General features: G+C 45.5%; 1 protein-coding gene across 2 annotated transcripts in view; it reads left to right on the forward strand.

The window, feature by feature from the left end:
* The window catches only part of IGF2BP3 (insulin like growth factor 2 mRNA binding protein 3), a 106580-nt gene that overhangs the window by 59107 nt on the left and 20273 nt on the right, over positions 1-27200 (forward strand). The window contains exons 1-5 of one of the 2 annotated variants that reach the window (XM_036010506.1): positions 12919-13010; positions 13244-13295; positions 13392-13455; positions 22189-22470; positions 26143-26277. In XM_036010506.1, coding sequence (XP_035866399.1) covers positions 12921-13010; positions 13244-13295; positions 13392-13455; positions 22189-22470; positions 26143-26277 — 623 coding nt within the window. In that variant the 5' untranslated portion in view covers positions 12919-12920. Of the gene's footprint in view, positions 1-12918; positions 13011-13243; positions 13296-13391; positions 13456-22188; positions 22471-26142; positions 26278-27200 lie in introns of those variants that run through there. The other variant, XM_028525422.2, reaches the window with a different exon arrangement.

Consider the following 27200-nt stretch of genomic DNA (forward strand, 5'->3'; position numbering starts at 1 on the left):
TTATGTCACGAATTTCCCAGAATGGCTGTCAGTGGGATTGGGTTGTTCACTTTTTAACTTCGTTTTCAGGTGCTTAGCAAGCAAGTGGTGGCCGCAAGTGGTGGTTAATGAACATTCCCATTGAAAACCAGTAACATTCCTTCTCCTTGCCTCAATTTGCGACTCATCTTGATTTTTATTGCCCTGCCTTCTGCATGTTGTAATTTGTTCAACCACAGTGTTTATTGGACTTGTTTACAGGCAACTGTCAATGTGTATTTTTACCCACAGAAACGTTGTTTGTAATCTTTGGGATGAAATCTCCCTCTGTTGTCCCGCCTTGCTCGAGAGTCTGGGGAAGGCACCTGTAGCACCGGGATCAGTGTAACATAGTCCCCAGTTTTTAGCTTCATTTGGGGTTCGGTCCTGCAGAAGTTAAAAGTGAATCTGAATGGGGTTCCAGTGACAGGTCAGAATGTCCGAGTGTCTTTAGAAGCCCATCATGGCTCTCACGGGTGTCCTGGCCCCTCCCTCTCAAGGTGAGTGTCAAGGAGAGGCTCACCCTCCATATGTGGGTGACCTGTCTCCCATGTCGATAGCTGCATAATTACAATTGAGAAAAGGCAACGGCAATCTCAAGGTGAAGTTCGGAGAGTCTTGCGAGCTGCGTGACCGTTGCTTTGTGCCCCATACACAGCACACGAGGAAGGGTGGTAAGCGGTAAGGATGGCAGTGTGCTTATAGCATCTGTGTCCGCTCCAGCTGGCGTCTGAGGGATTTTGTTCATGGGGCAGAGTGGGATGTCCGGGAATGGTTGCCTGGTAGCAGAATCTTCCAGCGAGCCACTCCTGAACGGGGTGTGGAGGTGTGCCTCAATCTCACGGTGCTCTGCGCTTGCTTCATCTGCATCCCTCGTGTCCTGGTCAGGCAGGGGGCAGATCCACTCTCGTTTGGTGGGTATTTTCAGTTGAGCTGCTTTTTTTCCAAACGAAGCTGCAGTTCAAGGAACGACATAACTGGCAACCCCATTCTAAGTGATACAGGTTCATTGGATTAGACCTACATTCACATACACTCACGGACATGCATTTTTCAAGGACACTGTTCAACCCAGTGCAGGGGCTCAGCCAAGACTGGGAGTTACCAGGGGTTGATAGAGTGTGGTAAGACCTAAAGTGTGTTCCATTTTAAAGCTGGTTACTAAGGAATTAGTTGGGAGTGGATGAGAGATAAGGTGGGAGAGCAGTACGTGATAATAGTCTTGAACCATATTAGATTGCATGGATTTTCCCCCCTTACAACCCCTGGGAAATCTCAAGCATTTTGAATTCAAAATTCACATAGCATAGTGGATTTTTGCTATGGCTGAACATTAATTTTGAAATAGCCTTTCTGTATCTCTTCTTTTGAGTCAATTACCAAGTTATTAATCTGATGACTCACCTTAGAAGTTGGCACCGAGATGCCCAGCCCTCTCTCCAGTACAACCCCTGCAGCTAGGGTGTAGAGAGCTGGCTGCCGGCTGGGCTGTCAGATGCATCCGTGTAAGAGTTTGGTCCAGTTGTGAGCAGTCATAGAGACACAGAGTTGCAGTGTGGATGCATGTTTTGAATTTGCCAAGTGGAAGCCACAAGTGCATACAGCTCCAAACTACTCGGGTGCTGGCAGTGGCGAGTTGCAGACAGGTCTCGGGGAATCTGCCACTGGAGAGGGAAGCAGTCCCAGGAGTAGTTTGAAGATTAGAAGTTGAGGGGTTTTGTTTTGTTTCTGCATCATCTTTAAGACCCCAGGTGAACTTGATGGGTGAGTGCATAGTCTCTAAGAGGTGAACTTGCTGTTTTGTAGGCTTGATTTCCTAAAGTGTGCAGGTAACAAATCGTCTCCCTCTTGCTTGACTTTTCCTTGACTATTGGTGCACCTTTGTTACTTTTTCAACCTTTAAAGTTACTGGAGCACTCCCCATTCATCAGTAATCGGTGCTGTCCAAATTGGTGCTCAAATATTTCCTAAAACAGCACGAAGCAGGATTGTGTAACAACCTGAGGGGTTAGGATTGGGGTGAAAAGCTTGCTAAATAGAATTCTGGACCAAGGGCTGTACTCAGGGGCTTAATTAGCAGTTGTTAAGTACAGCAAATACATGGCCGGGCTCCAAGTAACGCCTTGATCTTGGACACACACTGCCAGAGACGGAGAGCAGTGGGCGGGTTTCGGGAGGCGCTGGTTTGCCTCTCGGACCTCCTGTCGTTTCGGGCGCGTACCTTTACATCCTGTTACTCCTCAACATCCTCCTTTCTGAAAACATTGAGCCATCATCCACACACCAGAGAGCCTACCCCGTGGAAATGTGCAGCACAGCGTTTGTTAGTGTGTTCACGGGTTTAGGGACCATCACCACTGTCTAATTCTGGCACGTTTTTATTGTTCCAAGAAGTCACCCAAGAGCCACTAACAGTCACTGACCTTCCTGTCTTCTGGCCTCTTCCCAGCCCCTGGCCACCACCGGTCTACTTTCTGTCTCTCTGGATTTACCTGTTCTGGACGGTCCATAGAAAGGGACTTATATAACATGTGGCCTCCTCACGTAGCCGAATGTTTTCAAGGTGCACCCATAGTGTAGTATGTACTCCTTTCTTGTCGTGGCCAGGTAATACTCCATTGTACGAATATGCCACATCATTTATTCCTTCAGCGGTTCCAGGTATGTTATGACACGGATCCACAGAGCCCAGTAGAATAACTAATGGACATCTGAAGGGGTAGTTCTTATGGGAACCATTCTTATCAATATTAACTTTGGAATTTACCTCTTTCTTCTCCTCTAGCTGTTTTTATCTTATTTTTTAAAAGTAAATTTTTTAACAGGAGAAGTGGGGAAAAGGCCAACATCTGGGATAGTCTGCCAGCGCTTTGGGGGGCCACTTAATTTTGGATATTTTTCACCTCCTTTAGATAAGTTAATTCTTAACCAGTGCCTTTACCCAGAATGATGTTAGAATTGTAATCAGGCTTTTGAACTGTTGTCCTACCTCTTCCTGTAGTGATTGGTAGCTGTTGAGACAAGTAATCCCTGCATTTCTGCAAAAGGAATGTTCGTGAGTTATTGAAGCTGGGGTTAGGGGGCTGAGGCCTAGAAGGAGGACTGGGCAGGCAGCCACCGCCTCCCAGCTCCCCACTGTCCCCATCCCACCCGAGACCAGTGGGCTGTGGGGGAGGCCACACAAGGCTTAGTGTTCAGGGTTTGGGGGAAGTCCGTGACCCCGGGGCCCGAGGAGGAGATAGCAGAGTGGTAGCTGGGGCTGTGGAGCTCCAGGTGGCAGTTACAGAGAATAAGCTAGATGTGTGTTTACCAACACGGATTGGCCACCACGATGACAGATGGGGAGAAAAGCAAGTTACTTAAAATTGGCCTCAGTTGATTCACCCACAAAATGGGGATACCAGTAATAGCCCTACTCTGAGGAGTAAATAAGAACGTGTATGTAAAATGTTTAGAACAGCAATTAACATTAGTTTTATAAAAATTAAAAGCTCAACAAAATATGTGTCTTCTGTGGGTGTATCTGTGAATATATAAGCATAACCACATACTTTTTAAAAAACTTGTTAAAATTTACACAATTATTTATGCCTGGCTGGCGTAGCTCAGTGGATTGAGTGCGGGCTGCGAACCAAAATGTCGCAGGTTCAATTCCCAGTCAGGGTACATGCCTGGGTTGTGGGCCATGACCCCCAGCAACTGCACATTGATGTTTTTCTCTCTCTCTCTCTTTCTCCCTCCCTTCCCTCTCTAAAAATAAATAAATAAAATCTTTTAAAAATTTTTACACAATTATAAGAATTCACCATTTTAAGTTGTGCAAGGCAGTGGGTCCTAGCAGATCAAGGCGGTTGTATAGCCGTCACCACCGATTCCAGAATGTTGTCATCCCCCCCCCACCCCCCCACCCCCCACGGAGAATCTCCCTACCTGCTAGTGCTCGCTCCCCTCTCTCCCCTCCCTCCAGCCCTGCAACCGCTAACCTGCTTCTCTCTCTGTGGGTTTTGCTTTCTGATAAATGGAATCCTACCATACATGAGCTGTTATATCTGGCTTATTTCACTTAGGATGATGTTCTCGAGGTTCACCCACACTCTAGCACGTGTCAGTGCATTTTTCCTTAGGGCCGAATAACATTCCATTGTGTGTATACACCACATTCTGCTTGCCCACTTGGGCTGGTGACTGTGAATCATGGTGCTGTGAACACAGGCGTTCAACGGTTTTTCCAAGCCCCTGCTCTCAGCTCTTCGGCGTACACACCGGAATGGGATCGTTGGATCCTCTGGTAACTCTATTTTTAAGTTTTTGAGGAAGCTGCCGCATTGTTTTCCATACAGGCGCCACTATTTTATATTTCTTCCAGGAATGTACGAGGCTTCTCACTTTTTCATATTCTTGCCAAGAATTATTATTTTCCTTAAAAAAATTATAGCCATTCTAGTGGGTATAAAGGGATGTCTCCTTGTGGCCTTGACGTGCATTGCCTGAGTGACTAGTGACGGTCAGCATCTTTTCATGGGACGTGCGTGCTTCTGCAACCATCTGCAGAGACGCAGCCAACCGACGGTGGTGGGGGGAAGTAAACACTTTGGAAGCAGGTGGTCAGAAGGGGCCCTATATTTATATTATTTGGAGAGTTTGTACAAATATTTCTGTCAGTGAAACATAAAACAAGTTAATGCTGGTCGATACCTTCATCTGACGGAGTTATAGGGAAATACAGCATTTAGCACTGGGAATGTGGGAGTCGTTCAAGTCCTTTGCCCATCAAAGGATGATTGTGGTCTGCCCACAAAGTAAGGGTTGAGCTGGTTTTAGTTTGTATCATTATGTTGCAGTTTAATTGTGTAAAGAAATGAGGCGACTTCATCCATCATGGGGAAAAGAGTGTGGGCTCTGATGCCAGGCAGCTTGGGTTTAACTTCTTTCCCCATCACGGAGCCACCTGTGCCGCCCTGTCCCAGCCCACGACACGGGAGGGCACCTCAGGGCGGTGTGTGGGTCCGTGAGTTCAAGCAGAGAGGCTGTTTCAGGCAGTGCTGCTGTGAGACAGCACCCGGATGTGTCTCCCATAGGCCATTACTCCAGTGTAGTGGACAGGGCAGAGTGGCGTTAGGTGACAAGCGGGTCACACGGGCCTCCAGACTCTCGTTAGGGACTTGGGGCGCTCTCCCAAACACAAAGGGAAGCCGTTGGAGTTTGTAGCAGGGTGTGAGTCGATTAGCCCTGCTTTAAAGAATCAGCCTTGTCCAGCACTGTCCAGTAGAAAGATGACGCGGGCCACTTATGCAATTTAAAATGTTATAGTGGCCACATGAAAAAAAAAGTAAAAGAGAAAACAGGTAAAAATTAGTTTTAATAATGTTTTGCTAAACCCAGTACAGCTAAAATGTTCCAATCTTAACTTGTCATCAATATTTTAAAACTTTGTTTGTATGAAGTCTTCTGAGCATGGTATACATTTTACACTAAAGCACGTTTCAGGTGCCCAGTAGCCACATGCGGCTGGCGGCTGTCACGCCTGGGCCAGGCAGGCCTGGCTGTTCAAGAACGACAGCTGGAAGCAGAGATGAATCTGGGGAGACCACTGGGGAGCGGGCTGCCTAGTCCGGAGGGAGGTGGTGGAGGCTCCCGTCTGGTGGCGGCTGAAGAGAGACCAGCTGTGCGCCCAGAGCGACGTGTTGGAGGTAGCGACATAGGGGTGTTTTAGGAAGGAGCTTCAGGAAAACAAAGGTGCAATTATTTGGGTCTAATGCAAGGTTTCTGGCAAGTGTACACAGGTCACTTGCAACACACCTGACAAGCAGCCACATCACTGTGGTTCATACTCGCTGGTCTAGTGGGGGAGTGAAGATCATGAAGAGATTATAGAATGACATTGCTTTCATTTCTAGGATTAGGGGAGCGCGGGCGCTATGGAAACCGGGTGCTTCACCCTCTCTTGAGGATGTGCCTGGAGCGTAGGTGTGGGGAGGCACATTAAAGATGTTGGGAGAGGTAGGCTCACCGGAACGCCGATGACTTCCTACACCACGTGGCAGTGTAGACGATTTCCAGCAGCATTCCGGAGCCGCTGAAGAGCAGTACCTTCTAGAAGGAGGAGAGTCACGGGGTGGTGGGCTGGCGACAAGGATGCCAGTTGGACCCTTGGTTCAAGTAGTCCGGAGGCGATGGGGCCTGCACAGCTGCGTGCAGAATCAGTAACCAGCAGGTGGTTTGTCTGGAGAGCGGGAATGACTCCACACTCACGGGGGTGGATCGGCCGACACACAGTGTGTTTTGTTGGGGGGTGGAGGTGGGGCTGCTGAGGCAAAGGAATTCCCATCGTGTGTAGAGCATAATTAGGCTGCTAGGCTGAAGAGGGGCAAGAAGAAGCTTATGTTGACAATGGTGATGGTTTCATGGGCATGTACATAATGGCAAAACTGGTAAAATTTCATGCAGTTTATTGTACTTCAATATTTAATACTTCAGGGGATAAAAAACCTAGATCATTAGGTAGTCTTAGTAATGCTAGTCATTCTTAAGTTTTATTGAGATATAATGCTCACACCACACAATTGCCCCATTGAAAGTGAACAGTTCTGTGGTTTTAAGTGGCTCACAGATAGGTGCAAGCCCCACCATATTCAGTTTTAGACCGTTCTTCATCCCCTCGAAAGAAACCTTTAGCTGTTGCCCTTCCACTCTCCCCAGCCCTGTGCAGCCACTCATAACAAGGGGGATCCCAAAATACCCATGTATTATCTTCTGGAGGGCTTCCCCCACTAGGTGGGTGTTCTAGGACCCCATCTGTACCAGTGTACCAGCAGGCGTTGTTGTGAGAGGCTGTGTTCAGCTCCAGTGAATATGAATGGGCATCTGCCCATTTCATAATGGATGATTTACGAGCGTACCTGTCCACACCACGCTGAGTGTTCAGTTTTTAACCAAAATCAGCATGACCCCCATGCCCCACCCACCCTATTCACCCGACCTCACCCCAAGTGACTTTTTGTTTGTTTCCCTGGATGAAAAAGTCCTCAAAGGGAAATGTTTTGCCGATGTGGAAGAAGTGAAACAAAAAATGGCAGAAACACTGAAAGGCGTCACAATCAAGGAGTTAAACTGTGTTGAGCAGTGGAAAAAAGTCTCAGTAGGTGTACTGCATTAAATGGAAAGTGCTTTGAAGGCCACTGAAGTTTAAATGTGTAAGAATAAAGTACACAATTTTTTATAAGTAAACTTTATTTTTTGTCCCCCCCCCCCCCCTTACTTCCTGTCTCTAGAGTTCCCTGTTCTGGACATTTCGTAGGAATGGAATCCTGCAATGTGGGGTCTTTTGTGATGGGCTTCTTTCACTTAACGTAATGTTTCCAAGGTTCGTCTGTGTTGTAGCAGGTATCAGTACTTTATTCCTTTTTATGGCCAAATAATTTTCCACTGTGCGGCTTTGCCATATTTTGTTTATCCATTCATCCGCAGATGGGCAGTTAGATTGTTTCCACTTAAGGTTGTTAGGAATGATCTGATTCTTTACCACGGTGTTAAGGAAAGTGATCATCTTTGCATTTAATCATGTGATTCTTTCTTTGCTATTTCTACTTTTGGATGAACTTTGGATAAGCTTTTTTGTTTTTTTTTTAAGTGCTGAACATTTGAGACTTTTCCGTTCTGAATCTATAAAGAGGGGGATTCCATCAAGGCATTTCCTCTGAGCTTTAATTTGCTTTGGCAGCGCCTCGCCTTTCCAGTCGGAGTTTAGACTTACCTAAGCGCAGAGAAATGTTTTCTTTCCGGCTCGAGTAAAATAAATTCGTTTTAGGAATGAGAGTTTTGGTTTATTAAGAGCTTGCGGAAATGTTGGAAATGTGCAGTGCAAGTGTTTCGGGTTTTGTTTTTACCATGAAAACAAGGCTGTTAAAAAAAAAACAAAACATCTGTGGTTGAGATAGTGGCAGAAGACTAGACGTTCTAGGAACTGAGAGGAGGCCGGAGCCGGGCGTGGGCGGTTCGTGCAGCCGACAGCGGGAGCGCTTGTCTTATCTTCCTCGCTAGTGCGGGGTGAGTCAGAGGGGCGGGGCTTATCAAGAGTAGGTTGTTTTTACTTGGAGAGTTCAGCGGGGTGCAGTGGCTGGCACCGTTTTGGTGGTCCTGCTTCACACAGCACGTTCAGACAGATGCCTTCCCAGGAGGTTGAAAGGAAAACCGGTTACTTAGCATTGCTCAGTCGCTTGGGGGTTGGAAAGCCTTCCCGGATTTGTGAAACGGATGGGGCTATGGACAACCTTTCCCCCATCTCCCACTTGTGATCACCCCCAAAACGTGTGCATAGAACTCGGAGTGAAGGCCGCAAAGACTGTGGCAATCCATCCCTGGTGTGTAGGTAAAACCCCGTAGGTTGCCTGATGAATGTGTCCTCAGCTAAGTACCAAGGTTGATGCTGGCCTATTTTTCTTTTCAGAACTATAGTTTGTTTTATACTTTCAAGTCAGGTTTATCGAAATATAATTTACATAGAACAAATTCACCATTTTTAGTGCATAGGACTGTAGTTTCTAATTATTTTCCCAGAGATTTTTTACACACAGGATGGCTGGTAATCGGTAGCATTTTTATTACTTAGGAATAGAATGTTTAAGTCTACCAGCAATTTTGTTCTTTATGCAGTACATGCAGTGAAGATTTTCTGTACATTTCCTCAAATTTTTAAGTTAAAAATTTTCTTATTTATTTATATGCCTGTGTTTATGTATACATGTATACATTTACATATAAATGTATGTGTATATTTGTGTGCATGTATAAAAATAAATGTGTGTCATGTCACTTTGTCAGCAGGCCTTTTACAGAACATTAATTTCATTATAATTATTTTTGCAGGTTTAGTCCACACGGTTTATAAATCATGGGTATTTAACTTAAGTTCTCTATAGTAGCAAAAGTTAAGGACATATAAGCTCAGCTGTATGGAGAGTAACGCATTTAATTACTGAACCAATTACTTTTAAGAAGAATTAAGAATGATGTTTATGTAAATTAACATTAAATCGGCAGTTAGCCCCACCCTACTCACTAGCCGCCCCACCTCCATGCCCTTCCACACCCTTGCCCCTCAAGATACCCAACTTGCTATAAAGCGGCTTTCATTTAAGTTACATTTTTTTTAGATTTTATTTATTTATTATTATTTTTTTTTTTTTTAGGGAGGGAAGGGAGGGAGAAAGAGAGAGAGAGAAACATCAATGTGCGGTTGCTGGGGGTCATGGCCTGCAACCCAGGCATGTACCCTGACTGGGAATCGAACCTGCGACACTTTGGTTCACAGCCCACGCTCAATCCACTGAGCTACGCCAGCCAGGGCTAAAAGTTACATTTTAATGGTAGCTGCACCTCTCATGCAGCTTTAATTACTTCCGTGGGGAGGAGTTAAAATACCTTGTTTGAATTTTATTAGGCTACATATAAAACATTTTTGTTATTAAAAAAATTTTTGTTTCAAAAATATAAGTAGGTTGCTTGCTGTTTTAAAGATTTGAGGCATTACATGTTGCCTCTTCAGATGTTGTGAGAGGTTTCCTACTTTTTTTTTCCTTATAAATTGGTCTGTGACCAACATTACACGCATGTCAGATTCACCTCTGAGATCATTAAGAGTACTGTTCAAATAAGCTACACTAAAATTTCCTCCTGAGGAAGTTCACTTTTGAACTATCCTAAATGTCCTTGTGTGCCTCTGCATTCTGGGTGCTGGGGACCATACAGTGAACAGAAAATTCCTGTTCACAGGGATTGCACATTCTGGTGTCCGAGCCAGACAAATGAAATCCACACGTATAGTCAGTTAAGTGCTCTGGATTAAAAATTACACTTTATGATTTAACAGTAGCTATAATTAGAAACAAAGATTAGTGTGCTTCTATTAATAGGTCCCACTCAAGGGAAATTCAACATATCAGATCTTCACTATGAAAAAAATGTAACTATTCCATTCACAAATAGGTGTTAATCTTATTTAAAATGAAAAAAAAAAATAAAAGCTCATTTCTAGACAAACCTTACTATATATTTCAAATTGGAATCAGTAGACAAAATAAAATCCTGAAATATACCACATAAGATAAATATTCCTTTAGAAGAAATTGCTTAAAGTTTAGTAGGAAATTACCATAAATATTTTAGTGTATTTCTTTTTTAAAGTTATATTTCATTGATTATGCTATTACCATTGTCCTGGTTTTTCTCCTTTTATCCCCCTCCACTCAGCACCCCCACTCTCTCAGGCAATCTCCCACCTTTATTTGCATCCAAGGGTCTTGTCTCTGGGTCATGTGTATAAGTTCTTTGGCTACTTCCTTTCCTATACTGTACTTTACATCCCCTTGGCTATTCTGTAACTACCTATTTGTACTTCTTAATCCCCTCTCCTCTCACGCATTCTCCCGCACCCACCCTCCCCATCTTCGTCTTTAACCTTTGGCATTTGAATTATGATGTGTCTAGAAGTGGGCCTCTTTGCATCATCTTGTTGGGGACTCTCTGTGCTTCTTGGGCTTGCATGACTATTTCCTTTACCAAATTAGGGAAGATTTCTTTCATTTTTTCCAGATAGGTTTCCAATTTCGTGCTCTTTCCCTTCTCCTGGCACCCCTATGACATGAATGTTGGATTGCTTAAAGTTGTCCCAGAGGCTGCTTACACTGTCCTCATTTTCTTGGATTCTCTTTTCTTCTTGTTGTTCTGACTGGTTTTTTTTTTTTTCTTCCTTATGTTTCAAATCATTGATTTGATTCTTGGCTTCATCCACTTTACTGTTGTTTCCCTGTAAATTGTTCTTTATTTCAATTAGTGTATCCTTTGTTTTTGACAGGATCTTTTTTATGCTGTTAAGGTCCTCACTAGGTTCCTTGAGCATCCTTATAACCAGTATTTTAAACTCTGCATCTGATAGATTGCTTATTTCCATTTTGTTTAATTCTTTTTCTGGAGTTTTGATCTGTTCTTTCATTTGGGCCATGTTTCTTTGTCTCCTCAATTTGGCAGCCTCCCTGTGTTTGTGTCTATGCATTAGGTAGAGCTGCTTTGACTCCGTGTCTTGGTAGTGTGGCCTAATGCAGTTAGGTGTCCTATAGGGTCCGGTGGCACAGCCTCCCCTATCACCTGAGCAGGGTACTCAAGGTGCACCCTCTGTGTGGGCTGAGCACATCCTCCTCTTGTAGTTGAGCCTTGGTTGCTGTTGGCAGATCAATGGGAGGGATTTACCCAGGCCAGTCAGCTGCAAGGGTTGGCTTTGACCACTGACCACCCACCTCCACCCTTCATGGAGGATCAGCTCTGCAGGGACACAGTGGTGGTGCTCTGAGGTGGTCTGTAGTTGTCCAGTGGGTGTGCTGGCCCTGAGGTTTCCTGGGTGGTTCAGGCCAATATCAGCCCCCACCTGTGTTTTGCCTGGGGCCACCGTGCGTGAGCTATAAAGCAATCTGAGATGGCTGCTACTTTTGCTGGGCTTGGAGATTCCCAGGCAAAGCCAAGCTGTGAATCTAGGCTGCTAGTGCCTGGTCTGGTGCTCACCGAGGCCAGCTGCTATGTTTTTGAGAGGATTTAGGAAGTTGTGATGGGTGAACCAAGGCTATTCATGGAAAAGTAGCTTGGGTGGGCCCATAAGTTGAGTGGGGCAGAGTCTCCGGGGATCTCCAAGGCAGGTCATTAGTGTTAGCTAGGTTGATGGAATCTTAGAACCAGTCTGCCGGTTCTGGGGGGTAGGGGAGGGCCCAGAAAAGTGACAATGGCCTCTGCTCCCCTTGATGTCAGACACCTCAGCCTCTCCCTGTACACCTACCACTGGTGCCCCTCAAGCCACCACCACATTGCTGGCATCCAGAGGGAGTAAGTCCGAGTAGGTGAGTCCACGTGTGGGTTTGTTAAGAGGAACTGTTTGGGGATCCAGCAGTTTTTTCCACTGACTCAATCCCTGCTGGTTTTTGCATCCAGAAGTGTGGAGGCTTACCTTCTTGGCACTGGAACCTGGGCTGGGGAGCCTGGTGTGGAGCTGGGACTCCTCGCTCCTGAGATAGCCCTCCTGAATTTTTATCTACCATATATGGAAGTGGTACCAGCCTGTTCTGTATCTTCACCCCTCCTACCAGTCTGGATGGATGTGGTTTCTTTAGTTTGTAGTTGTCAGACTGCCATTCAACTGGGTATCTGTCAGTTCTGAGTGATGGTTATTCTGTGTCTCAGTTGTCATTTTGTTGTGGTTGTGTGAAGAGGTGAGCCATGTGTGCCTACACCTCCATTTTGACAGGAAGTCTGTGTATTTCTTAATGGTTTACTGTGTTCTGGGGTCAGCAAATATTCTCAAGGGACTGTCCTTTAATTTTTGCAATTAAATTAATGGAAAATTGGCTCACTATAAGTTAATAGAAACTTATTTTGTTTTACTGGTCAAGAAAAGTTTTTATGCTTCTAGTAAGCTAAGGACAGTTGGATTTGGTTTGTACTGATGAGGTGTACACCTGCAGTTTATAGTATAATAAAATGTAGTTACTGTTTTAACAGCTTCTCATTAGAATAACACACACAGTGTAGTATGTGGCTACAGGAAAGATGGTAAAAACATAGCTTAAAATTGTACATTTTGCAACCTATATAGATTTAGAAATGTTCACTTCTTTTTTATACCTTTTACTGTCTACGTATTGATATTCCACTTAGCTTAGTCTTTAAAGACTCCAGGTAGAATATCCACAATGTTCTTTCTTCATTTTGCAAGCCTCCCTTGAGGGGAGTCTGTTCTGCTATACCCATTATAGCTATAAAAGGAAGTTCTTTGAAAAGCAACATCTTAAAGATGAAGCTTAACTTGGGCCCTTGTCTCGTGACTTTGTATACAAGGAGGAAGTATGCCGATGTGTTGGTGTATGTATGGGAAATACATGCTTGCTTCTCCTGCAGCTCAAGAAGCAGGCAGTTGTGGCTTTGAACACTTTGCTGAGCTGTCTTACTTCTTGGTAATCCACAGGCCACGAGCTGGAGGTTGGGGATCTTGGGATACGAGGGGAGACACGCCCACTCACTAGATGTTCCCCCTGGCGGCCTTCCCTCCCTATCAAAGCCCAAAACCCAGGACATTTTTTTTTGGCTCTTTTTCATCACAATTCTTTGTGATTTTCAAATTTATTTCTGCCCTTACTAATAACTTGGGAAACTGAAAATTTGTAATTTTCTCTCCCCCTCCTGATAGGTGCTGGATAGTTTACTAGTCCAGTATGGAGTGGTGGAAAGCTGTGAGCAAGGTACAAGTCTTCTCAATTGCTTTCAATTTTGTAAAAGGAGCAAAGTAAAAAGAAAACTAACTTTTTTTTTCTCTCTTCCTTTTTCTCTCCCTCTAGTGAACACCGACTCAGAAACTGCCGTCGTAAATGTAACCTATTCCAGTAAGGACCAAGCTAGACAGTAAGCAGTTTGAAACTTTTTTTTTTAATCTATTTACAAGAACTAGTTAAGTATAGTGCTTATATTTTGGGCTAGTGGATAGCAGAAATGAACTTCATTTTGCAATGTTTGACCCGGCAGATCTTTTAACATTTGAATATATAGGAGTTTGCTTTGGTTAAAGTTTTATTACCTTTTCAATATGCCTTTAATGACAGTTATAGCCTGATGTAGTGTGAAGCTGAATCACATCCTATTTGCAAAAAGCTGTGGACCTGGTTATCATCAAATTACACAAATTTTTTTTTTCTATTGCTATGCTGGTTTATCCAAAGTGGGTAAGTTGGCCATGTGTTAAGCTAACAACAGTGTTAAATGTTGTTTTCTTGCTCCCTGGTTTTTCCATTGATGACCATTGTCATTTAGGAGGGTGCAGACATTGAATCATTGTAATTTGCTCTTAGACTAGTGGAAAAAATATATTCCAATGAAATGAGGAGGCACAACCTTACAGATCAAAAAATCTCCCTTAGGAAAAGACAGTTCTCTAGGCTTGGGGATGACCTAATGAACTGACTGGGCGCTAGAGAGAGAAAATGAGGACCCCACCCCCCCAGCCCTGCCCCGCCCCTGCCATACTGCTTTGACATACCTGCTCAGATTGCAAACACAGAAGAATGGCAGGCAAGGTGCCCGGCAGCACAGTGCTGAGTGTGAGCAGACCGCGGAGGGCTTGCTCCCGGGGTACACTGCAGGCAGGAATAGCCCGCCTGCCCTCTGGGTGGGAAAGGGGAGAGGAGAGACCGCGCTGGCTGACCCTGAGCCTGAAAGGGAGACAGCGAAATCAGCTGCAGGGTGGGAACTGGGCTGGTTTAATTTACCAAAGGCAGTGCCCAGCCCTGGAGGGACTATGAAAGGGGAGGCAGGGCTGGGAAGGAGACGGAAATTTGTATCACACAAATGGAACTTTATTTTTTTTTTAAGTTGGTGATATTTACATGGTTCAACATTTTAATGGTGTTTTCCTTCCAGTATTGTTCCCCAGCTTTCTTGGAGATAACCATATGTAAGATAAATATATGTGTGTGTGTTTTTCCTCCTTTTTACACAAGTGATACCATAACCTTTGAGTACATAGAAATCTAGTTTTTAATCGAATTTGATTGTATGGATATAGAATGAGTTAGTTCCAAATTGGGTGTTCAGCTTATTTGAGTGTTGCAGTTATGAACAGTGCTGTAGTGCAGCGAGTCTCGACGTTTTTCGTCTCATGGCGCCCATAAACTAATTACTATAAGCCTATAGCACACCAAAAAATAAATTTTTTGCTGACAAAAAATGTATAATTTTAATTCATTCACACCAGGTAGCTATCCTTGTGTTGGCTGCTGTCATTTTTTTACCTGACGGTCTATAGGAGAAGAGGTCAGTGCCCCTGACGAGTGGCCAGGGGCTGCGTGTGTTGAAAGTTCTGGTGGCCTGCCGCTCACACCGGTTGATGGTCACTGCTGTACCGACTCTTTGGCATATGCCCTTTTGCACGGGTGTGAGTGTAGCGGTAGCTTAAATTCCTGTGAGTAGATCTGCTGAATCAAGACACTTGGGCCTTTTTTATTTTATTAGATATTAACAAGCTATTTTTCATAAACTTTGAACTAGTTTAAGTTTCCACCAACACGAGGCAGGTGTGCGTCTCTCCACACTCTTCCTAGCACGGGGCTCTGTCAAACCTGGCCGATCTCCCCTGGCTGGCGTAGCTCAGTGGATTGAGTGTGGGCTGAGAATCAAAGCATCGCAGGTTCGATTCCCAGTCAGGGCACATGCCTGGGTTGCAGGCCACGACCCCCAGTAACCGCACATTGATGTTTCTCTCTCTCTCTCTCTTTCTCCCTCCCTTCCCTCTCTAAAAATAAATAAATAAACAAATAAATCTTTAAAAAAGATTGACTTCTGTTAAAAAAAAAAAAACCTGGCCAATCTCGTGGGTAAAAAGCAGTGTCTAATTCTGTCAGTTCCTTTTTTCCTAAAAATTGAGTGAGGCTTCTGAGATTCATTTGTAACATTTTAATATGAGACTTTACAGGTGTTTAAAACATATTCTATTTTTTCTTCTCTTTGTGTCGTTCACTCATTTTTAAAAAAAATTAAGTTTATATGAGGTTTTGGGCCATCCTAGAAATTGTGGTATGAGTTGTAAAACTGATTTTTACTGACTTTATTCTTCAACCATGTTGTGTAAGAGGGAAGAACGGAATAATGTCTCCACATTTTATGCCCCAAGCAGGTTGGGGGGTGAGAGTGAGGGCGGTGAGAACACAGGGGCTCCACCTGGCTTACCTGCCTCAGTCTTTACGAAGGCCGACAGTAAATACTCGGTAGGGCCCACTCTCTGTTCGATGGGAGATACGGGCTAACATGGTACACACAAGGGTATTGGGAGATCTTCAGAGGCCTGTCCTAGTTGTCTTGTTTGAAAACTTATGTGAGGACAGCTAGTTAAGGGGAGAGGGGGCGAAAGTGCTTAGGTTAGCACTTACTTCGCCTTACGGGAGAATGTATGTTAGGGACATGACCTACGTAGTCTTGAACTTGAAGTAGGAACTGGTCGACACTTAGCAAACCGTCTATTCCAAGCATTGGGAGCACAAACACAGGAAGGGGAGGCTGGTTACTCAAGGCAGAATTACTGCCGAAAATAGTTCTAACCTGACAGCAAACTGAATGTGGAGACGTTTTAGTTCTAAAAGTATTGTGAGAGATTGACCAGGTTCTGTTGATCCCAAGGAGAGAGGAAAAACCGTTAGGAATTTGTAATGTGGTAATGAGGTAACCTAAACAGAGGAATTGGGCATTTAAAAAAATACTTTATTTATTTACTTTTAGAGAGAGGGGAAGGGAAGGAGAAAGGGAGAGAAACATCAGTTGGTTGCCTCTCTCATGCACCCCATCTGGGGACCAGGCCCGCAACCCAGGCAGGTGCCTGACCAGGAATTGAACAGGCGACCTTCTGCTTTGCAGGATGACGCCCAGCCAACCGGCCCACGCTGGCCAGGGCCAAATTGGGCACTTTATTGAGGGAAATAGTCCTCGTATCTCTTATTCTAATAGTCAGTTATCACTTAGTTGAATAGCAGTTATTGACCAAAAGTTGCCAACGAATAAAGATAAAAATCCCCATCCACACGGATGCGCTTGCCAGTGGTGAAAGAGCATTTAGAGAGGGATCGCCTGGTTTTAATTCCTGCCCAGGTTGAGTTTCCTTGTAAGAATATTGGGTTTTCTCTCTCTCAAAAACTCCAAAGATCAAAGGAAATTAGGAAATAATTCTAAGAAAGTTAATAGGATTAAAGAATGAAAAAGTCAGTCTTGTGGTACAGTGTTATAAAAATTTTCTGTGCAAGTTTTCTAATAAGTTTAAAAAAAGATGTGGAGTACATTCTCGCTCGTGAGGAGAATTAATTTTTTTTAAGGGGCGCTGGATGGAGTGGAGAAAGCTTGCATGGCCTCCGACCATAATCTTGACCTTCCAGGGCTTCAGTTTTCTCAGCTACAAAATGAAGGATGACAAGAAACAAATATATTTAGTCACATAAGCATGTAGTTTTAGAAAAACACTCATCAGATGGCCTGGCACATAGACACTAAGGAACTAGTGGCCCTTGTCCGCCCCCCTGGTTCTGGGCTGCTCGTGGAGCAGCGTGAAGTGCTGGAGCTGGAGAGCGGGTCCCTCCAGACTTGCCCACTGAGCCCTGCGAGCCTGTTCTCTGGGCCCCGCACAACTGTGTGCCACCTGCACTCACGTGGCTAAGATTTTCCATGCCCTTTTCCTGGCAGCCCATTCGAAGTGCATCTCTTCAGATGACGAGGGCTGAGTTGGTATTTTCAGTTGACTTCTTTCCTTAGCATCTGTCACGTGGAGTCTGTGTGACTGGCGTGTGCTCATGCAGGTGTGGGTGGAACGCGGGGGAGAGGATACATTCCACCAGAGTCCGTTCTGTGGGAGGGACTGTCTGTGCCACCGCTTCTCTGGCCGTGACTCGGGTCAAGGTGATCTGCTTTAGTCCACACCCATCTGTAAACTGGGAGTAATTACAGTTCTTAGCTCATCAGGCTGTTGAGAGAACCTAACATAGTGCTTCCAAAGCACTTACAATACCAAGCAAGAACTCCAAAGTTAGCAGCTATCGTGCATTTTCCAACATTCTTATTGCTGTTGGTGACACTGTCTTCTTGCTCGCCATGCTTCATTTCAGATAATGACTGGCCGCGGATCCCCCGGAGTTAGGGACCTAGCTTAAAAGCCTTTGTGGTTGCCTCTTTTTGTTATTTAAAGCTCTATAAATTCCACTTTGAAGAAGATTGATTCTTCCATAAGGCTGTCCCTGAGACAGTTTAACGTGGAAATTCCTGCCACCTTGTGGCTAAGAAAAATCAATGGTTAATAGTATTATATTACCAGGAAATACATACTCGTTTTAACCTTAAGTCTCAGATCATTAAGTTTATTAGGATAATGAAATGAGTAAAAATAATAAAAACAAAAATCATTAAAAACAGAAGTATGCGTTTAGTATCTCTTGTTCTTTGGAGCAAGAGAGGCTCAGGTGTCTGGAACACCTTCCGGAGAGGCTCAGCTGACACGGCCCAGGATAGATGGACCTCGCTCCCGGGAGGGCTGGTAATGGGTGGCGAGGATATGACCCTTTAGAATCTGTGGGCATTTCGTTTTTATATTTCTATTTTCTTATTTCTGATGTTTGTTTTTGTTAGGGAATCAGAATAGGGTTTGTTTATACTTCGAGGCTATCACTGAAGGTCCTTCTGTGTCAGTTCAAAGACCCGTACCCATCCCCGCTCGGGGCGCACACGGGAGGCAACCAATCGTTGTTTGTCTTTCACCTTCCCCCCACCTCTCTCTGCCACCCCATCCTCTCCCTTTCTCTCTCTCTGAAATCAAAATAAACATGTCCTTGGATGAGGATTAAAAAGTAATAACAATGAAATAACGCCCTTTTTAGGTAGCTCTTTGGGCTTTGTCTGTAACTGTTTCCTGAGGACACACCCCTGCAGCCGGGTTCCCAGCCCTTCAGTGATGGTTCCTGAACCGTATGCCTCAGCCTCTCCTTGGTACAAGCAGAAAACTGGATCGTGTGACTTTTCAGTCCTGGTTAAACCTCATCTTGTTAGAACCTGTGTTACATACGTCAGTGAGGTCTGGGAATAAGAAGAAAATTTTGGACATGAAATTTTAGAGTTGAACGGGATCATAAGTCTAATCTCTGAGTGTTGTAGGTGAGGAACCCAGCACTAGATAAGAAAATGACCTTTCCAAGGCCACATGGCTACTCCTTGCTCTAGTTGGACTGGAATTCTGGTCTCTAGTCCATCCTGTTCTCACTACTGAGGTCTGTGTGTGTGTGCTCCTGTGGGCGAGTTTAACTTCTCTGGGTCTCATTACTTCTCTCTTCTCCTCTGCCTCATCCTTGACTTAAACTACCTATTCTCTCTCTCTCTCTCTCTCGGCCCTTTTGGCTCTCGGCTTGATCTACCCCAATAAACTTACCAATACAGTTAAGTGCCACCAACTAGCAAAACCACTCACCATCTTCTGAATGACTCAAAATAGTGCTGGAGCAGAGTCGGGCGACGAAGGGAAACAGCATCCTGAGCCTTGCGCCTGCGCGATAAACATCCTTGAGTTCTGTCGAAGTCAATGCGTAGGTTTTGAATAATTTTGACAATTGCTCCTCATATGTCTTTTGAAATTGTTTTAAGATTGAGGTATCATTGACATATAACCTTACCTTAGTTTCAGGTGTACAACGTAATGACTCAGTATTTGCATTCATTGGAGGTGACCACCACAGTAAGTCTAGTCAGTATCCACCACCATATCACCATACATGTTGTATATACAACATATTTGATGGAATCACCATAATGTTTTCCCCGTGGACTTGGCAAACCACCAAAGGACAGAGCTGAATGTCAAACTCTGTACATAGAGAGGTTTCAGTGTTTCCCTTAACATTCAGGAATTCAGGCTCTTTAGTCCTGAGGAAGTCACTGCTTGCGGTCAGGCTGCTCCTGTACTGCCTCCGCTCCATCCCGAAGTGGAGCGCTGTGGTTGGGGGGCGGACTCCCGGCTTCATTGGCAGGTGGATGGTGGACACACGGTGCGGTCCGTGGGCAGGAGCAGCCCAGGCCGGGGGCTTCTGGGGCCCAGACTGTGTACGCCCAGGCTACTGGGTCACCGTCCCTTCCTGCCTCCGGACAGAGAGACTCTCTCCTTTTCTCCTCATTAAAGAAGAGAGTGGGGTGGGGATAGAGAAAGAAAGAAACAACAACAAAAAATATATTTTCAAAGCAGCACAGTGAAGTTTGGAAGTCAGTTTTCCGCCAAGTCGAGAGAGCTGTGTCTTCGGCCATGTGACCGGGTTTGGAAGACACGGACGCTTCTGCTGACCGGCAGGCTCCTCTCCGTGGAGAAGGGTGTCTGTCTGTGGCCACCTGTCCCGCTCACAGAAGTAATTACATCCTTGTAACATTACCGACGGAACTCCACAGTAACACTTGCTTACTTTCTTCTGAAGCCCGCGGTGCTGTCTGTAGCGGGAAAGGACGTGCTAGCAAACTCGGCTGCCTTCGGCACCTGTGGCTGCAGCGGACTCCTCCGCTGGGTCCACATCTCCCTGGTTTTCTGAAGGAGCCCTCGGCGGTCTGTGACTTCTGGCCTTTAAAGAGGTTTGAAGTTGTCTCGAATGAATATCTAATTGGCCAAAACTTCCTGCAATTCCAACTTCCTATAAAAAACATACTTCGTAAATATTAATAACATTTCTCAGTGATTGTCTTCCTTCAGAAATAACCAACATATCTGATGTCCTTAACCCCCATCCCCTTAAGGAAAAGGGGAGGGGAAGAGAGCGAGGAACAGCGGGCAGATGTAAGGTTCTGTCGCGAGGGCGTCGCCATGTGCCAGCTCTTGCCCCAGGAAGCTTATGAAAAGGACGCCCTCTGACAGAGAAACCACGTGGAAACATCCCAAGGTGCATCTGGGAAAAGAAGAAAATACAAAATTGTGTGCATCATGGTCCCAGTTGTGTTTTTGAGGAGGTGCTGAACACAAACATCCATATGTATGTAAAGAGCTGGTCTGTTGGCAGAAGCTACCATGGTTCCCAGTGATTCTGGGAAGGCTCTTGGAGAGTGGGTGAGGGTGACAGAAATGCCTTTTACTTTGTATTTCCGTGTGACTTGGGTCTGTTGTACTAAGAGCTCATTTGTGTACAAGACATTGTAGGACAAGGATGGGTGAGGGGCTGAGAGTGAGGGAAGAGGGCAGAATTCTGGGTCACGGGAACATAATGGGAGCTGAGAACTGACCGAGTGATTATCCTGAGTGTTCAGTCCCACCAGTCTCCAGTGAGTGTTTTAGAGAGCTCTGTCCCCTGATGCTTAAGATGTTCTCATATTTGTATTTTGTACGAGGATGAAGTGAGGGAGGTGTATATTTCTAACATCCTCTCCTTCTGATTTGGAAAGATTGGCCCGGACAGGAACTGCCCCTTGCTTCTCTGGCTGTTTGCACACGCTTAAACTATTACTAACCTCTTGGGTAATGGCTTAATCAAGAGTTCCCCTTGCAGCATTATTTACAATAGCCAAGATATGGAAACAACTTAAGTGTCCATCAATGGACGAATGGATAATGAAAACCTGGTGTATGTATACACAGTGGAATAGTATTCAGCCATAAAAAGGAATGAAATCTTGGCATCTGTGATACCACAGATGGATCTTGAAGACATTATGTTGAGTGAAGTAAGCCAGGAAGAGGTCAAAGACAATGATCTCGCTTATATGTGGAATCTCCAAAAACAAACTAACTCACAGATTCAGAGAACAGATTGGTGGATGTCAGAGATGGGTATGGGCAAAATGGGCAGAGGGAGTCAAAAAGTGCAAATTTCTAGCTATAAAATAAGTAAATCATGAGGATGCAATGCATAGCCTGGCAACTGTAGTTACTAATACTGTATTGCATACTTGAAAGTTGCTGAGAGAGTAGAACTTAAAATTCTCATTACAAGAAAAAAAATTCTGGCCCTGGCTGGTGTGGCTCAGTAGACTGAGTGCCAGCCTGTGAGCCAAAGGGTCACTGGTTTGGTTCCCAGTCAGGGCACATGCCTGGGTTGCGGGCCAGGTCCCCAGTAGGGGGGGCATATGGGAGGCAACCATGCATTGATGTTTCTCTCCCTCTTTCTCCCTCTTCTCACTCTCTAAACATCAATAAAATCTTTTTTTAAAAAAACTCTGTAGCCAGTGTGGTTATGGACGTTAACTAGATAGACTCACTGTGGTGACCATTTCACAAAACATACCAACATCGAGTCCGTATGTCCTATACCCAACACTAATGTAATGTAGTATGGCAGTTACACCTCAATGAAAAAATAGTTTGATGAACTGTTTTTTCTTTCTTTCTGTTTTTCAGATGGCAAGTCTGTTTTGTTCCCTTCGGAAACTTGTCAATCTTTTCTTTCCTGTGTGTACTTCAAAGGAAAAGTGTGTGTGTGTGTGTGTTGACGTGTGGGCTGTTAAGTGTGTTCTGTGTTATTCGTTCTGTGGCTTTATTCAGAAGTTTTCCAGCCAGTGATCCTGAGTGGAGGAGGAGATAGGTATTACTTTGCCGAAAGGTTTATGGTATAGCTCAATTTCTCTTCCAACCCCTTGCTCCTTGTCACCTTTCAGAGCTTTAGACAAACTCAATGGATTCCAGTTGGAGAACTTCACGTTGAAAGTGGCCTACATCCCTGACGAAATGGCCGCCCAGCAGAACCCCTCACAGCAGCCCCGAGGCCGCCGTGGGTTTGGGCAGAGAGGCTCATCGAGACAGGGGTCTCCGGGGTCGGTGCCCAAGCAGAAGCCGTGTGACCTGCCTCTACGCCTGCTGGTTCCCACCCAGTTCGTTGGAGCCATTATAGGAAAGGAAGGGGCCACCATTCGGAACATCACCAAACAGACCCAGTCCAAGTAAGTGTTCCTGAGGGTGGGCGTTAGTGTCTTCTCCCTCTGGGTCTCAGTGATGGAGCGTGCTGTTCTGGGGCTGGGTGTTCTTGGGAACACAACTTCTCGTACTTGAGAATCTGGAAAACCCTGTGATTCTGCTATCTTAGTGTTTATTTTATAAAAAATGTGGGGCTAAATCTAACCCTCAAAGGGAACTGCAAATTTTCACACATTAATGGAAAACAAAATACCTAATCCACTTGTGATGGGGGGGGGGGGCCCTGGCGAACAAAAGGGGCAGCTCACCGGGTGTTCCCAGCCCCCAGTGATACCTACCTTTTTGTTTTTGGACGTAATTTTCTGGGCCCAGTACAGAGATAGTTTTTCAGTCTTGCTTTACTTGAATAAAGAATCATTCAGCCTATGGTCCAAATTTATCCCATGAGTAAGCCATGTAGCCAGAATGGCTTTTTCTTCAGGATCTTGATTGAGATTTTAACTTGCAGATTTTAGGGGATTAGGAGATTCTTGGGCAAACATTGGAGCCAGCTTTTCAGGAGCAGAAGGCAGGAGCTCTATGTTATGAGTTACCACTGTGCCGGGCACGTTGCCCGCAATGGAGAAGGCCCTCATTTGGCAGACGAGTCAGATGGAACTCCGCTGCTTCACATACTAGTTGTTTTGCCTTATTAACCATCCTGCGATACTATATGTGACTGTTTTGACCCAGAGAAGCTTGGTGATGGAACCCTGTCCCCGCCCTGCTTCTCCGGAGTGCCACCAGGCACGTCTCTGGACTGTGGCTGCCGTGTTTCCTGAAAAGCCGAGTGTACCAGGCTGTGTACAGACCTCTCTTGGGTCAGTCCCTCTGCACCAAAGGGCAGGGGAACGGTCTTGGGCCAGCTTCAAAGATGACTGCGGATTCTTTTGCTTTTTAAATTCGATAAGGACATTGATTTCCTTTCGTGTGGCCCAAGGAGTTAGGGAGAGAGAGCCTTTTTCTGAAAGGACAGCTACGGCGCTGTGTTTGTTCCAGCTGGCTCCGTAGTTGTCGTGGGCACCGTGCCCGCGGTGAACTCGCTGACTGATGCCTCAGGAGAACCAAAGGGAACTGTGTTTGGGGGTGTTGGCGGGCCCGCGGCACCTGCAGGGCGATGTCTGATCCTGCCTTGCCCTGCCGAAGCAGAGCATGTTTGGTGTTGGGTGCCTCTGTGCAAAACCCACGGCCTTTGACCTCATCCTGTAGGGAGTTGGGCAGACGATTGAACCATTGCCTAGGTCACTTTTAACGTTCAGTTTGCCTGGTTTTAATCCTGAAATTGAAGAGTGTCTTGCTTCCCTTGATTCAACATTACCTGCAGAAACTAATTATTAAATGGTTTCCCTTCCTCGTCGCGTGGCAGATTAGAGTTGTTCCTTTTAACGCTGTTCATTTCCTCGTCAGAGGAAAGCGCTCCTGTGATTTAGATTGAACTGTTTGTTTTATTCAAGGCAGGAAGATGGAGGATGGAGAGGGAAGGGAAGCAATTTTTGTTATATCCGATGATTCATTTGCAGAGCTCTGCCAGTGGATGTACTTAATTCTTGCCATTGCAACTAGTCATGATCAGATCCTCTGTTTCTGGACCGGCCTCCGAGGCCTCCTCCAGTCTGTACAGCAGCCTTCCCTTCTCTCCAAAGAGAGCACAGTTAACACAGTGAACGCTGGAAATAAACTGGAAGGGAGGAGTTTAATGTGTCACCCTCTAGAAGATGAGCAATGCTTACTGTGACCGGGGATTTCTGAAATACTGGCTGGAAAAACGGTTCCTGAGATTGGGGGTTCCTGAGATCGGACCGTTGACCTAACACACTGTTTGATAAGTAGTTACTTCTGGTTAGCCCCTATTCGTTTCATTTCTACATTGCCCTTATTTTTTGTGATAGGTTCCACTTCTGAAATACGTCTTTAGTTTTCAGCTCCCACTGGGGAGAATGAGCCCCAGAGGGAGTGGCCATTCCCATGGTGAGGGATGCTGTGGCTCCTGCTCTTCCGTGCGTGAGTGGCCAGAGGGACGCACAGGCACCTCGTGTTCTCTCCTGTGCCGTTCCAACGGTAGCAGACTCGCTTTGCATTTAATTCAAAATGTACGTGTATGCAAATGAAAACAGTCACCCTTCATCTCTCCCCCCAGTGTTGCTCTAAAGGAGAAATTTCCAGTGTCACCCCAGTACATTTAATTAATTAATTAAAGGTTAAAAAATAAAGAAGAAATCTTACCAAGGTATGTATTGCGTTTTTTTCTCAGTAGACCAATGACCTCTCGCAAGTGTTGGTATCTGTAATTATACCTCATGTTTTCAGACAGCTGTGTGATTTGGATATGCTCTTATTTAACCTTCTCTTTCTGGTGGGTCTTTTAAAGATCATCCCAATTTTCTTTCTGTTGCAAACAGTGCTCCAGCGAACATCCCTGTGCTAGTGGTGGTTTGCACCTGGGGGTGACCCCCCCCTTACCACCAGGGACATTTGGCAGCATTCGGAGACATTTTTGGTTGTCACAGCTGGAAGAGGGATGTGCTACAGGCATCTAGTGGGCCGAGGCCAGGGTGGCTGCTGCCCACTCTGTAGCACGGGACAGCCCCCAGAACAAAGAGCCAATCCGGCCCAGCATGTCCGTAATGCCGGAGGTGAGAAACACCACTCTCGGCATATGTGTGGGACTGCATCTGTAGATGTTACTGGAAGTAGAATTAAAAAAAATTTTTTTTAAATTTTTAGAGGGGAAAAGAGGGAGAGAAACATCGATGTGAGAGAGAAGCACTGAACAGCTCTCTTGCACACCTCTCTCCCTGCCACCCCCACACGGGCCCCAACCGGGAATCAAGGCCACGGCACTTAGCTTTGCAGTTGATACCCCAGCAACTCAAGCCACACCCCGTCCGTGCAGGAAGTAGAATTCTTGAGTCAAAGGCGATAAGCATTTTGGTTTTGATAAGCCCTGCCAGTTTGTTCTACACTCCCACCCGAGTGTGGGTGTACCCAGCTTACCCATTCTCTTGCAAATACTTAATTATATCTACCAAAATATTTGCAGGTCTGGAAAAGTAATATGCTTCATTTTAATTGGTGTGTATCTAATACTAGTGAGGTTTGACACTTTGCATGAATTGACCACTTGCTTTTCTTTGAAGTAGAATTGCCATCTCTTTGGGTTTTGTTGTAGACTTTCCTCTATGAAGGGGGCAGAGTGTAGGAGGAGCCTTGCAAAAGGAAGCAGATGAGCACAATGTGCTCACACGATGAATAGTGAAGAAGGCCGCCTAGAGTAAGAAGTTCGACCTGGTTCGTGGGATTCCCGCAGCCGCCCTCTTGGCACTGCTCCAGTTCCTGTTTGTTTTAGAGCAGAAGAAAGCCTTTGTCTGAACTTCAGCTCTTTGACACGAGACGTTTGTTCTGTGCCATCAAAAAAAAAAAAAAGGAAGCTTTAAGCAGAATGCAAAGATGTCCCTGCTTGGTCAGACGGAGGAAAGAGAGGGAGTGTTCCTGGAATTAACATTCTCCTCCGAGGCATCCTGTTGACAGTTTGTCAGGAGCTTATGCTCTTGAGGGAAGTGACTCATCCTCTCTGCCCTGAAGTCCTGTGACCTTGTAAACTCGGTGGGGAACGCTTGCTCACAGCTGTCCTTTTCCTCTCTCCTCGTGCCCGCCCCAAGAATCGATGTCCATCGTAAGGAGAATGCAGGTGCTGCCGAGAAGTCCATTACTATCCTTTCTACCCCTGAAGGCACCTCTGCGGCTTGTAAGTCTATTCTGGAGATTATGCATAAGGAAGCTCAAGATATAAAATTGTGAGTAAAGAGGCTGGAGAGGGCAACATCCGTGCTGTTTTGTTTTGGGTGTCATGGCACAGTTCTTGGGGCAATTGCTGCCCTCAGGAGCTGCGGCGGTGGGCACCCTTGACTTGCTTGTGAAGCACAAGTCCTTAAGAGAGTTGCATTTGTGTTCGGATATGGGATGAGGGGCGGTAATGGGGGAAAGTCCAGATGTAGAAGGTGGTGACTGGGGGACATGAGCCCATCTAAGTGTAAGGTCCAGGAAGTACCCCTGCGGTTTACCCAAGGCAGGGCCTAATGCTCCTTCACTTTGAGCTGGGGGTGGGGGGGGTCAATTCTTACTGTCTGCTCAGCCCCACCCTCAGCAGCAGGGCCTGTGGGGTGGGAAACCCCTCATCCTGGGCTGAAATAGCCTGGGGATGTATTTGGATATGCCAGATTGGCACTCTTAGCTATCTTTTCCACAGGAACTTTGAGCGGAGGTCAGGCTCTGTGCTCCTTTTAGCGGTCAGTGCAGTGCTGCGTGTAACGCAGAATCCCGGGGAAGGTGCTGCAGTGAGCCTGGACCTAATCACCAGCATTTAATGTGTAGGGACCTTAGAAGTATATTAAATATATTTCATTTATAAGGTGTTACATGGTGCTGTAAGATTATAATTCTTTTTTAGTATAGAGGGGGGAGAAAAAGGAAAAAACCCACCACCCAGATAACCTCCATGACATTTTTCCTTTTTAGTGTTGTATTTTTTCCGTTACCGTTTTGCCCTTACACCCTCTTCCACCTCTGCCTCCCAGCTGCCCTCACCCCCCGCAAGTCTCCACACCATGGGATTCCTGCCTAGTCTTGATGTCTACGTCCATGAGCCCCCCTTTTTTTTTCCGATGACATTTTTAAACAGTGTTGTGTGTGACTTGGAATTCAGAATGGTACAAGATGA

The sequence above is a fragment of the Phyllostomus discolor genome, chromosome 10 (assembly GCF_004126475.2).
Source record: "Phyllostomus discolor isolate MPI-MPIP mPhyDis1 chromosome 10, mPhyDis1.pri.v3, whole genome shotgun sequence".
Taxonomy (NCBI): domain Eukaryota; kingdom Metazoa; phylum Chordata; class Mammalia; order Chiroptera; family Phyllostomidae; genus Phyllostomus; species Phyllostomus discolor.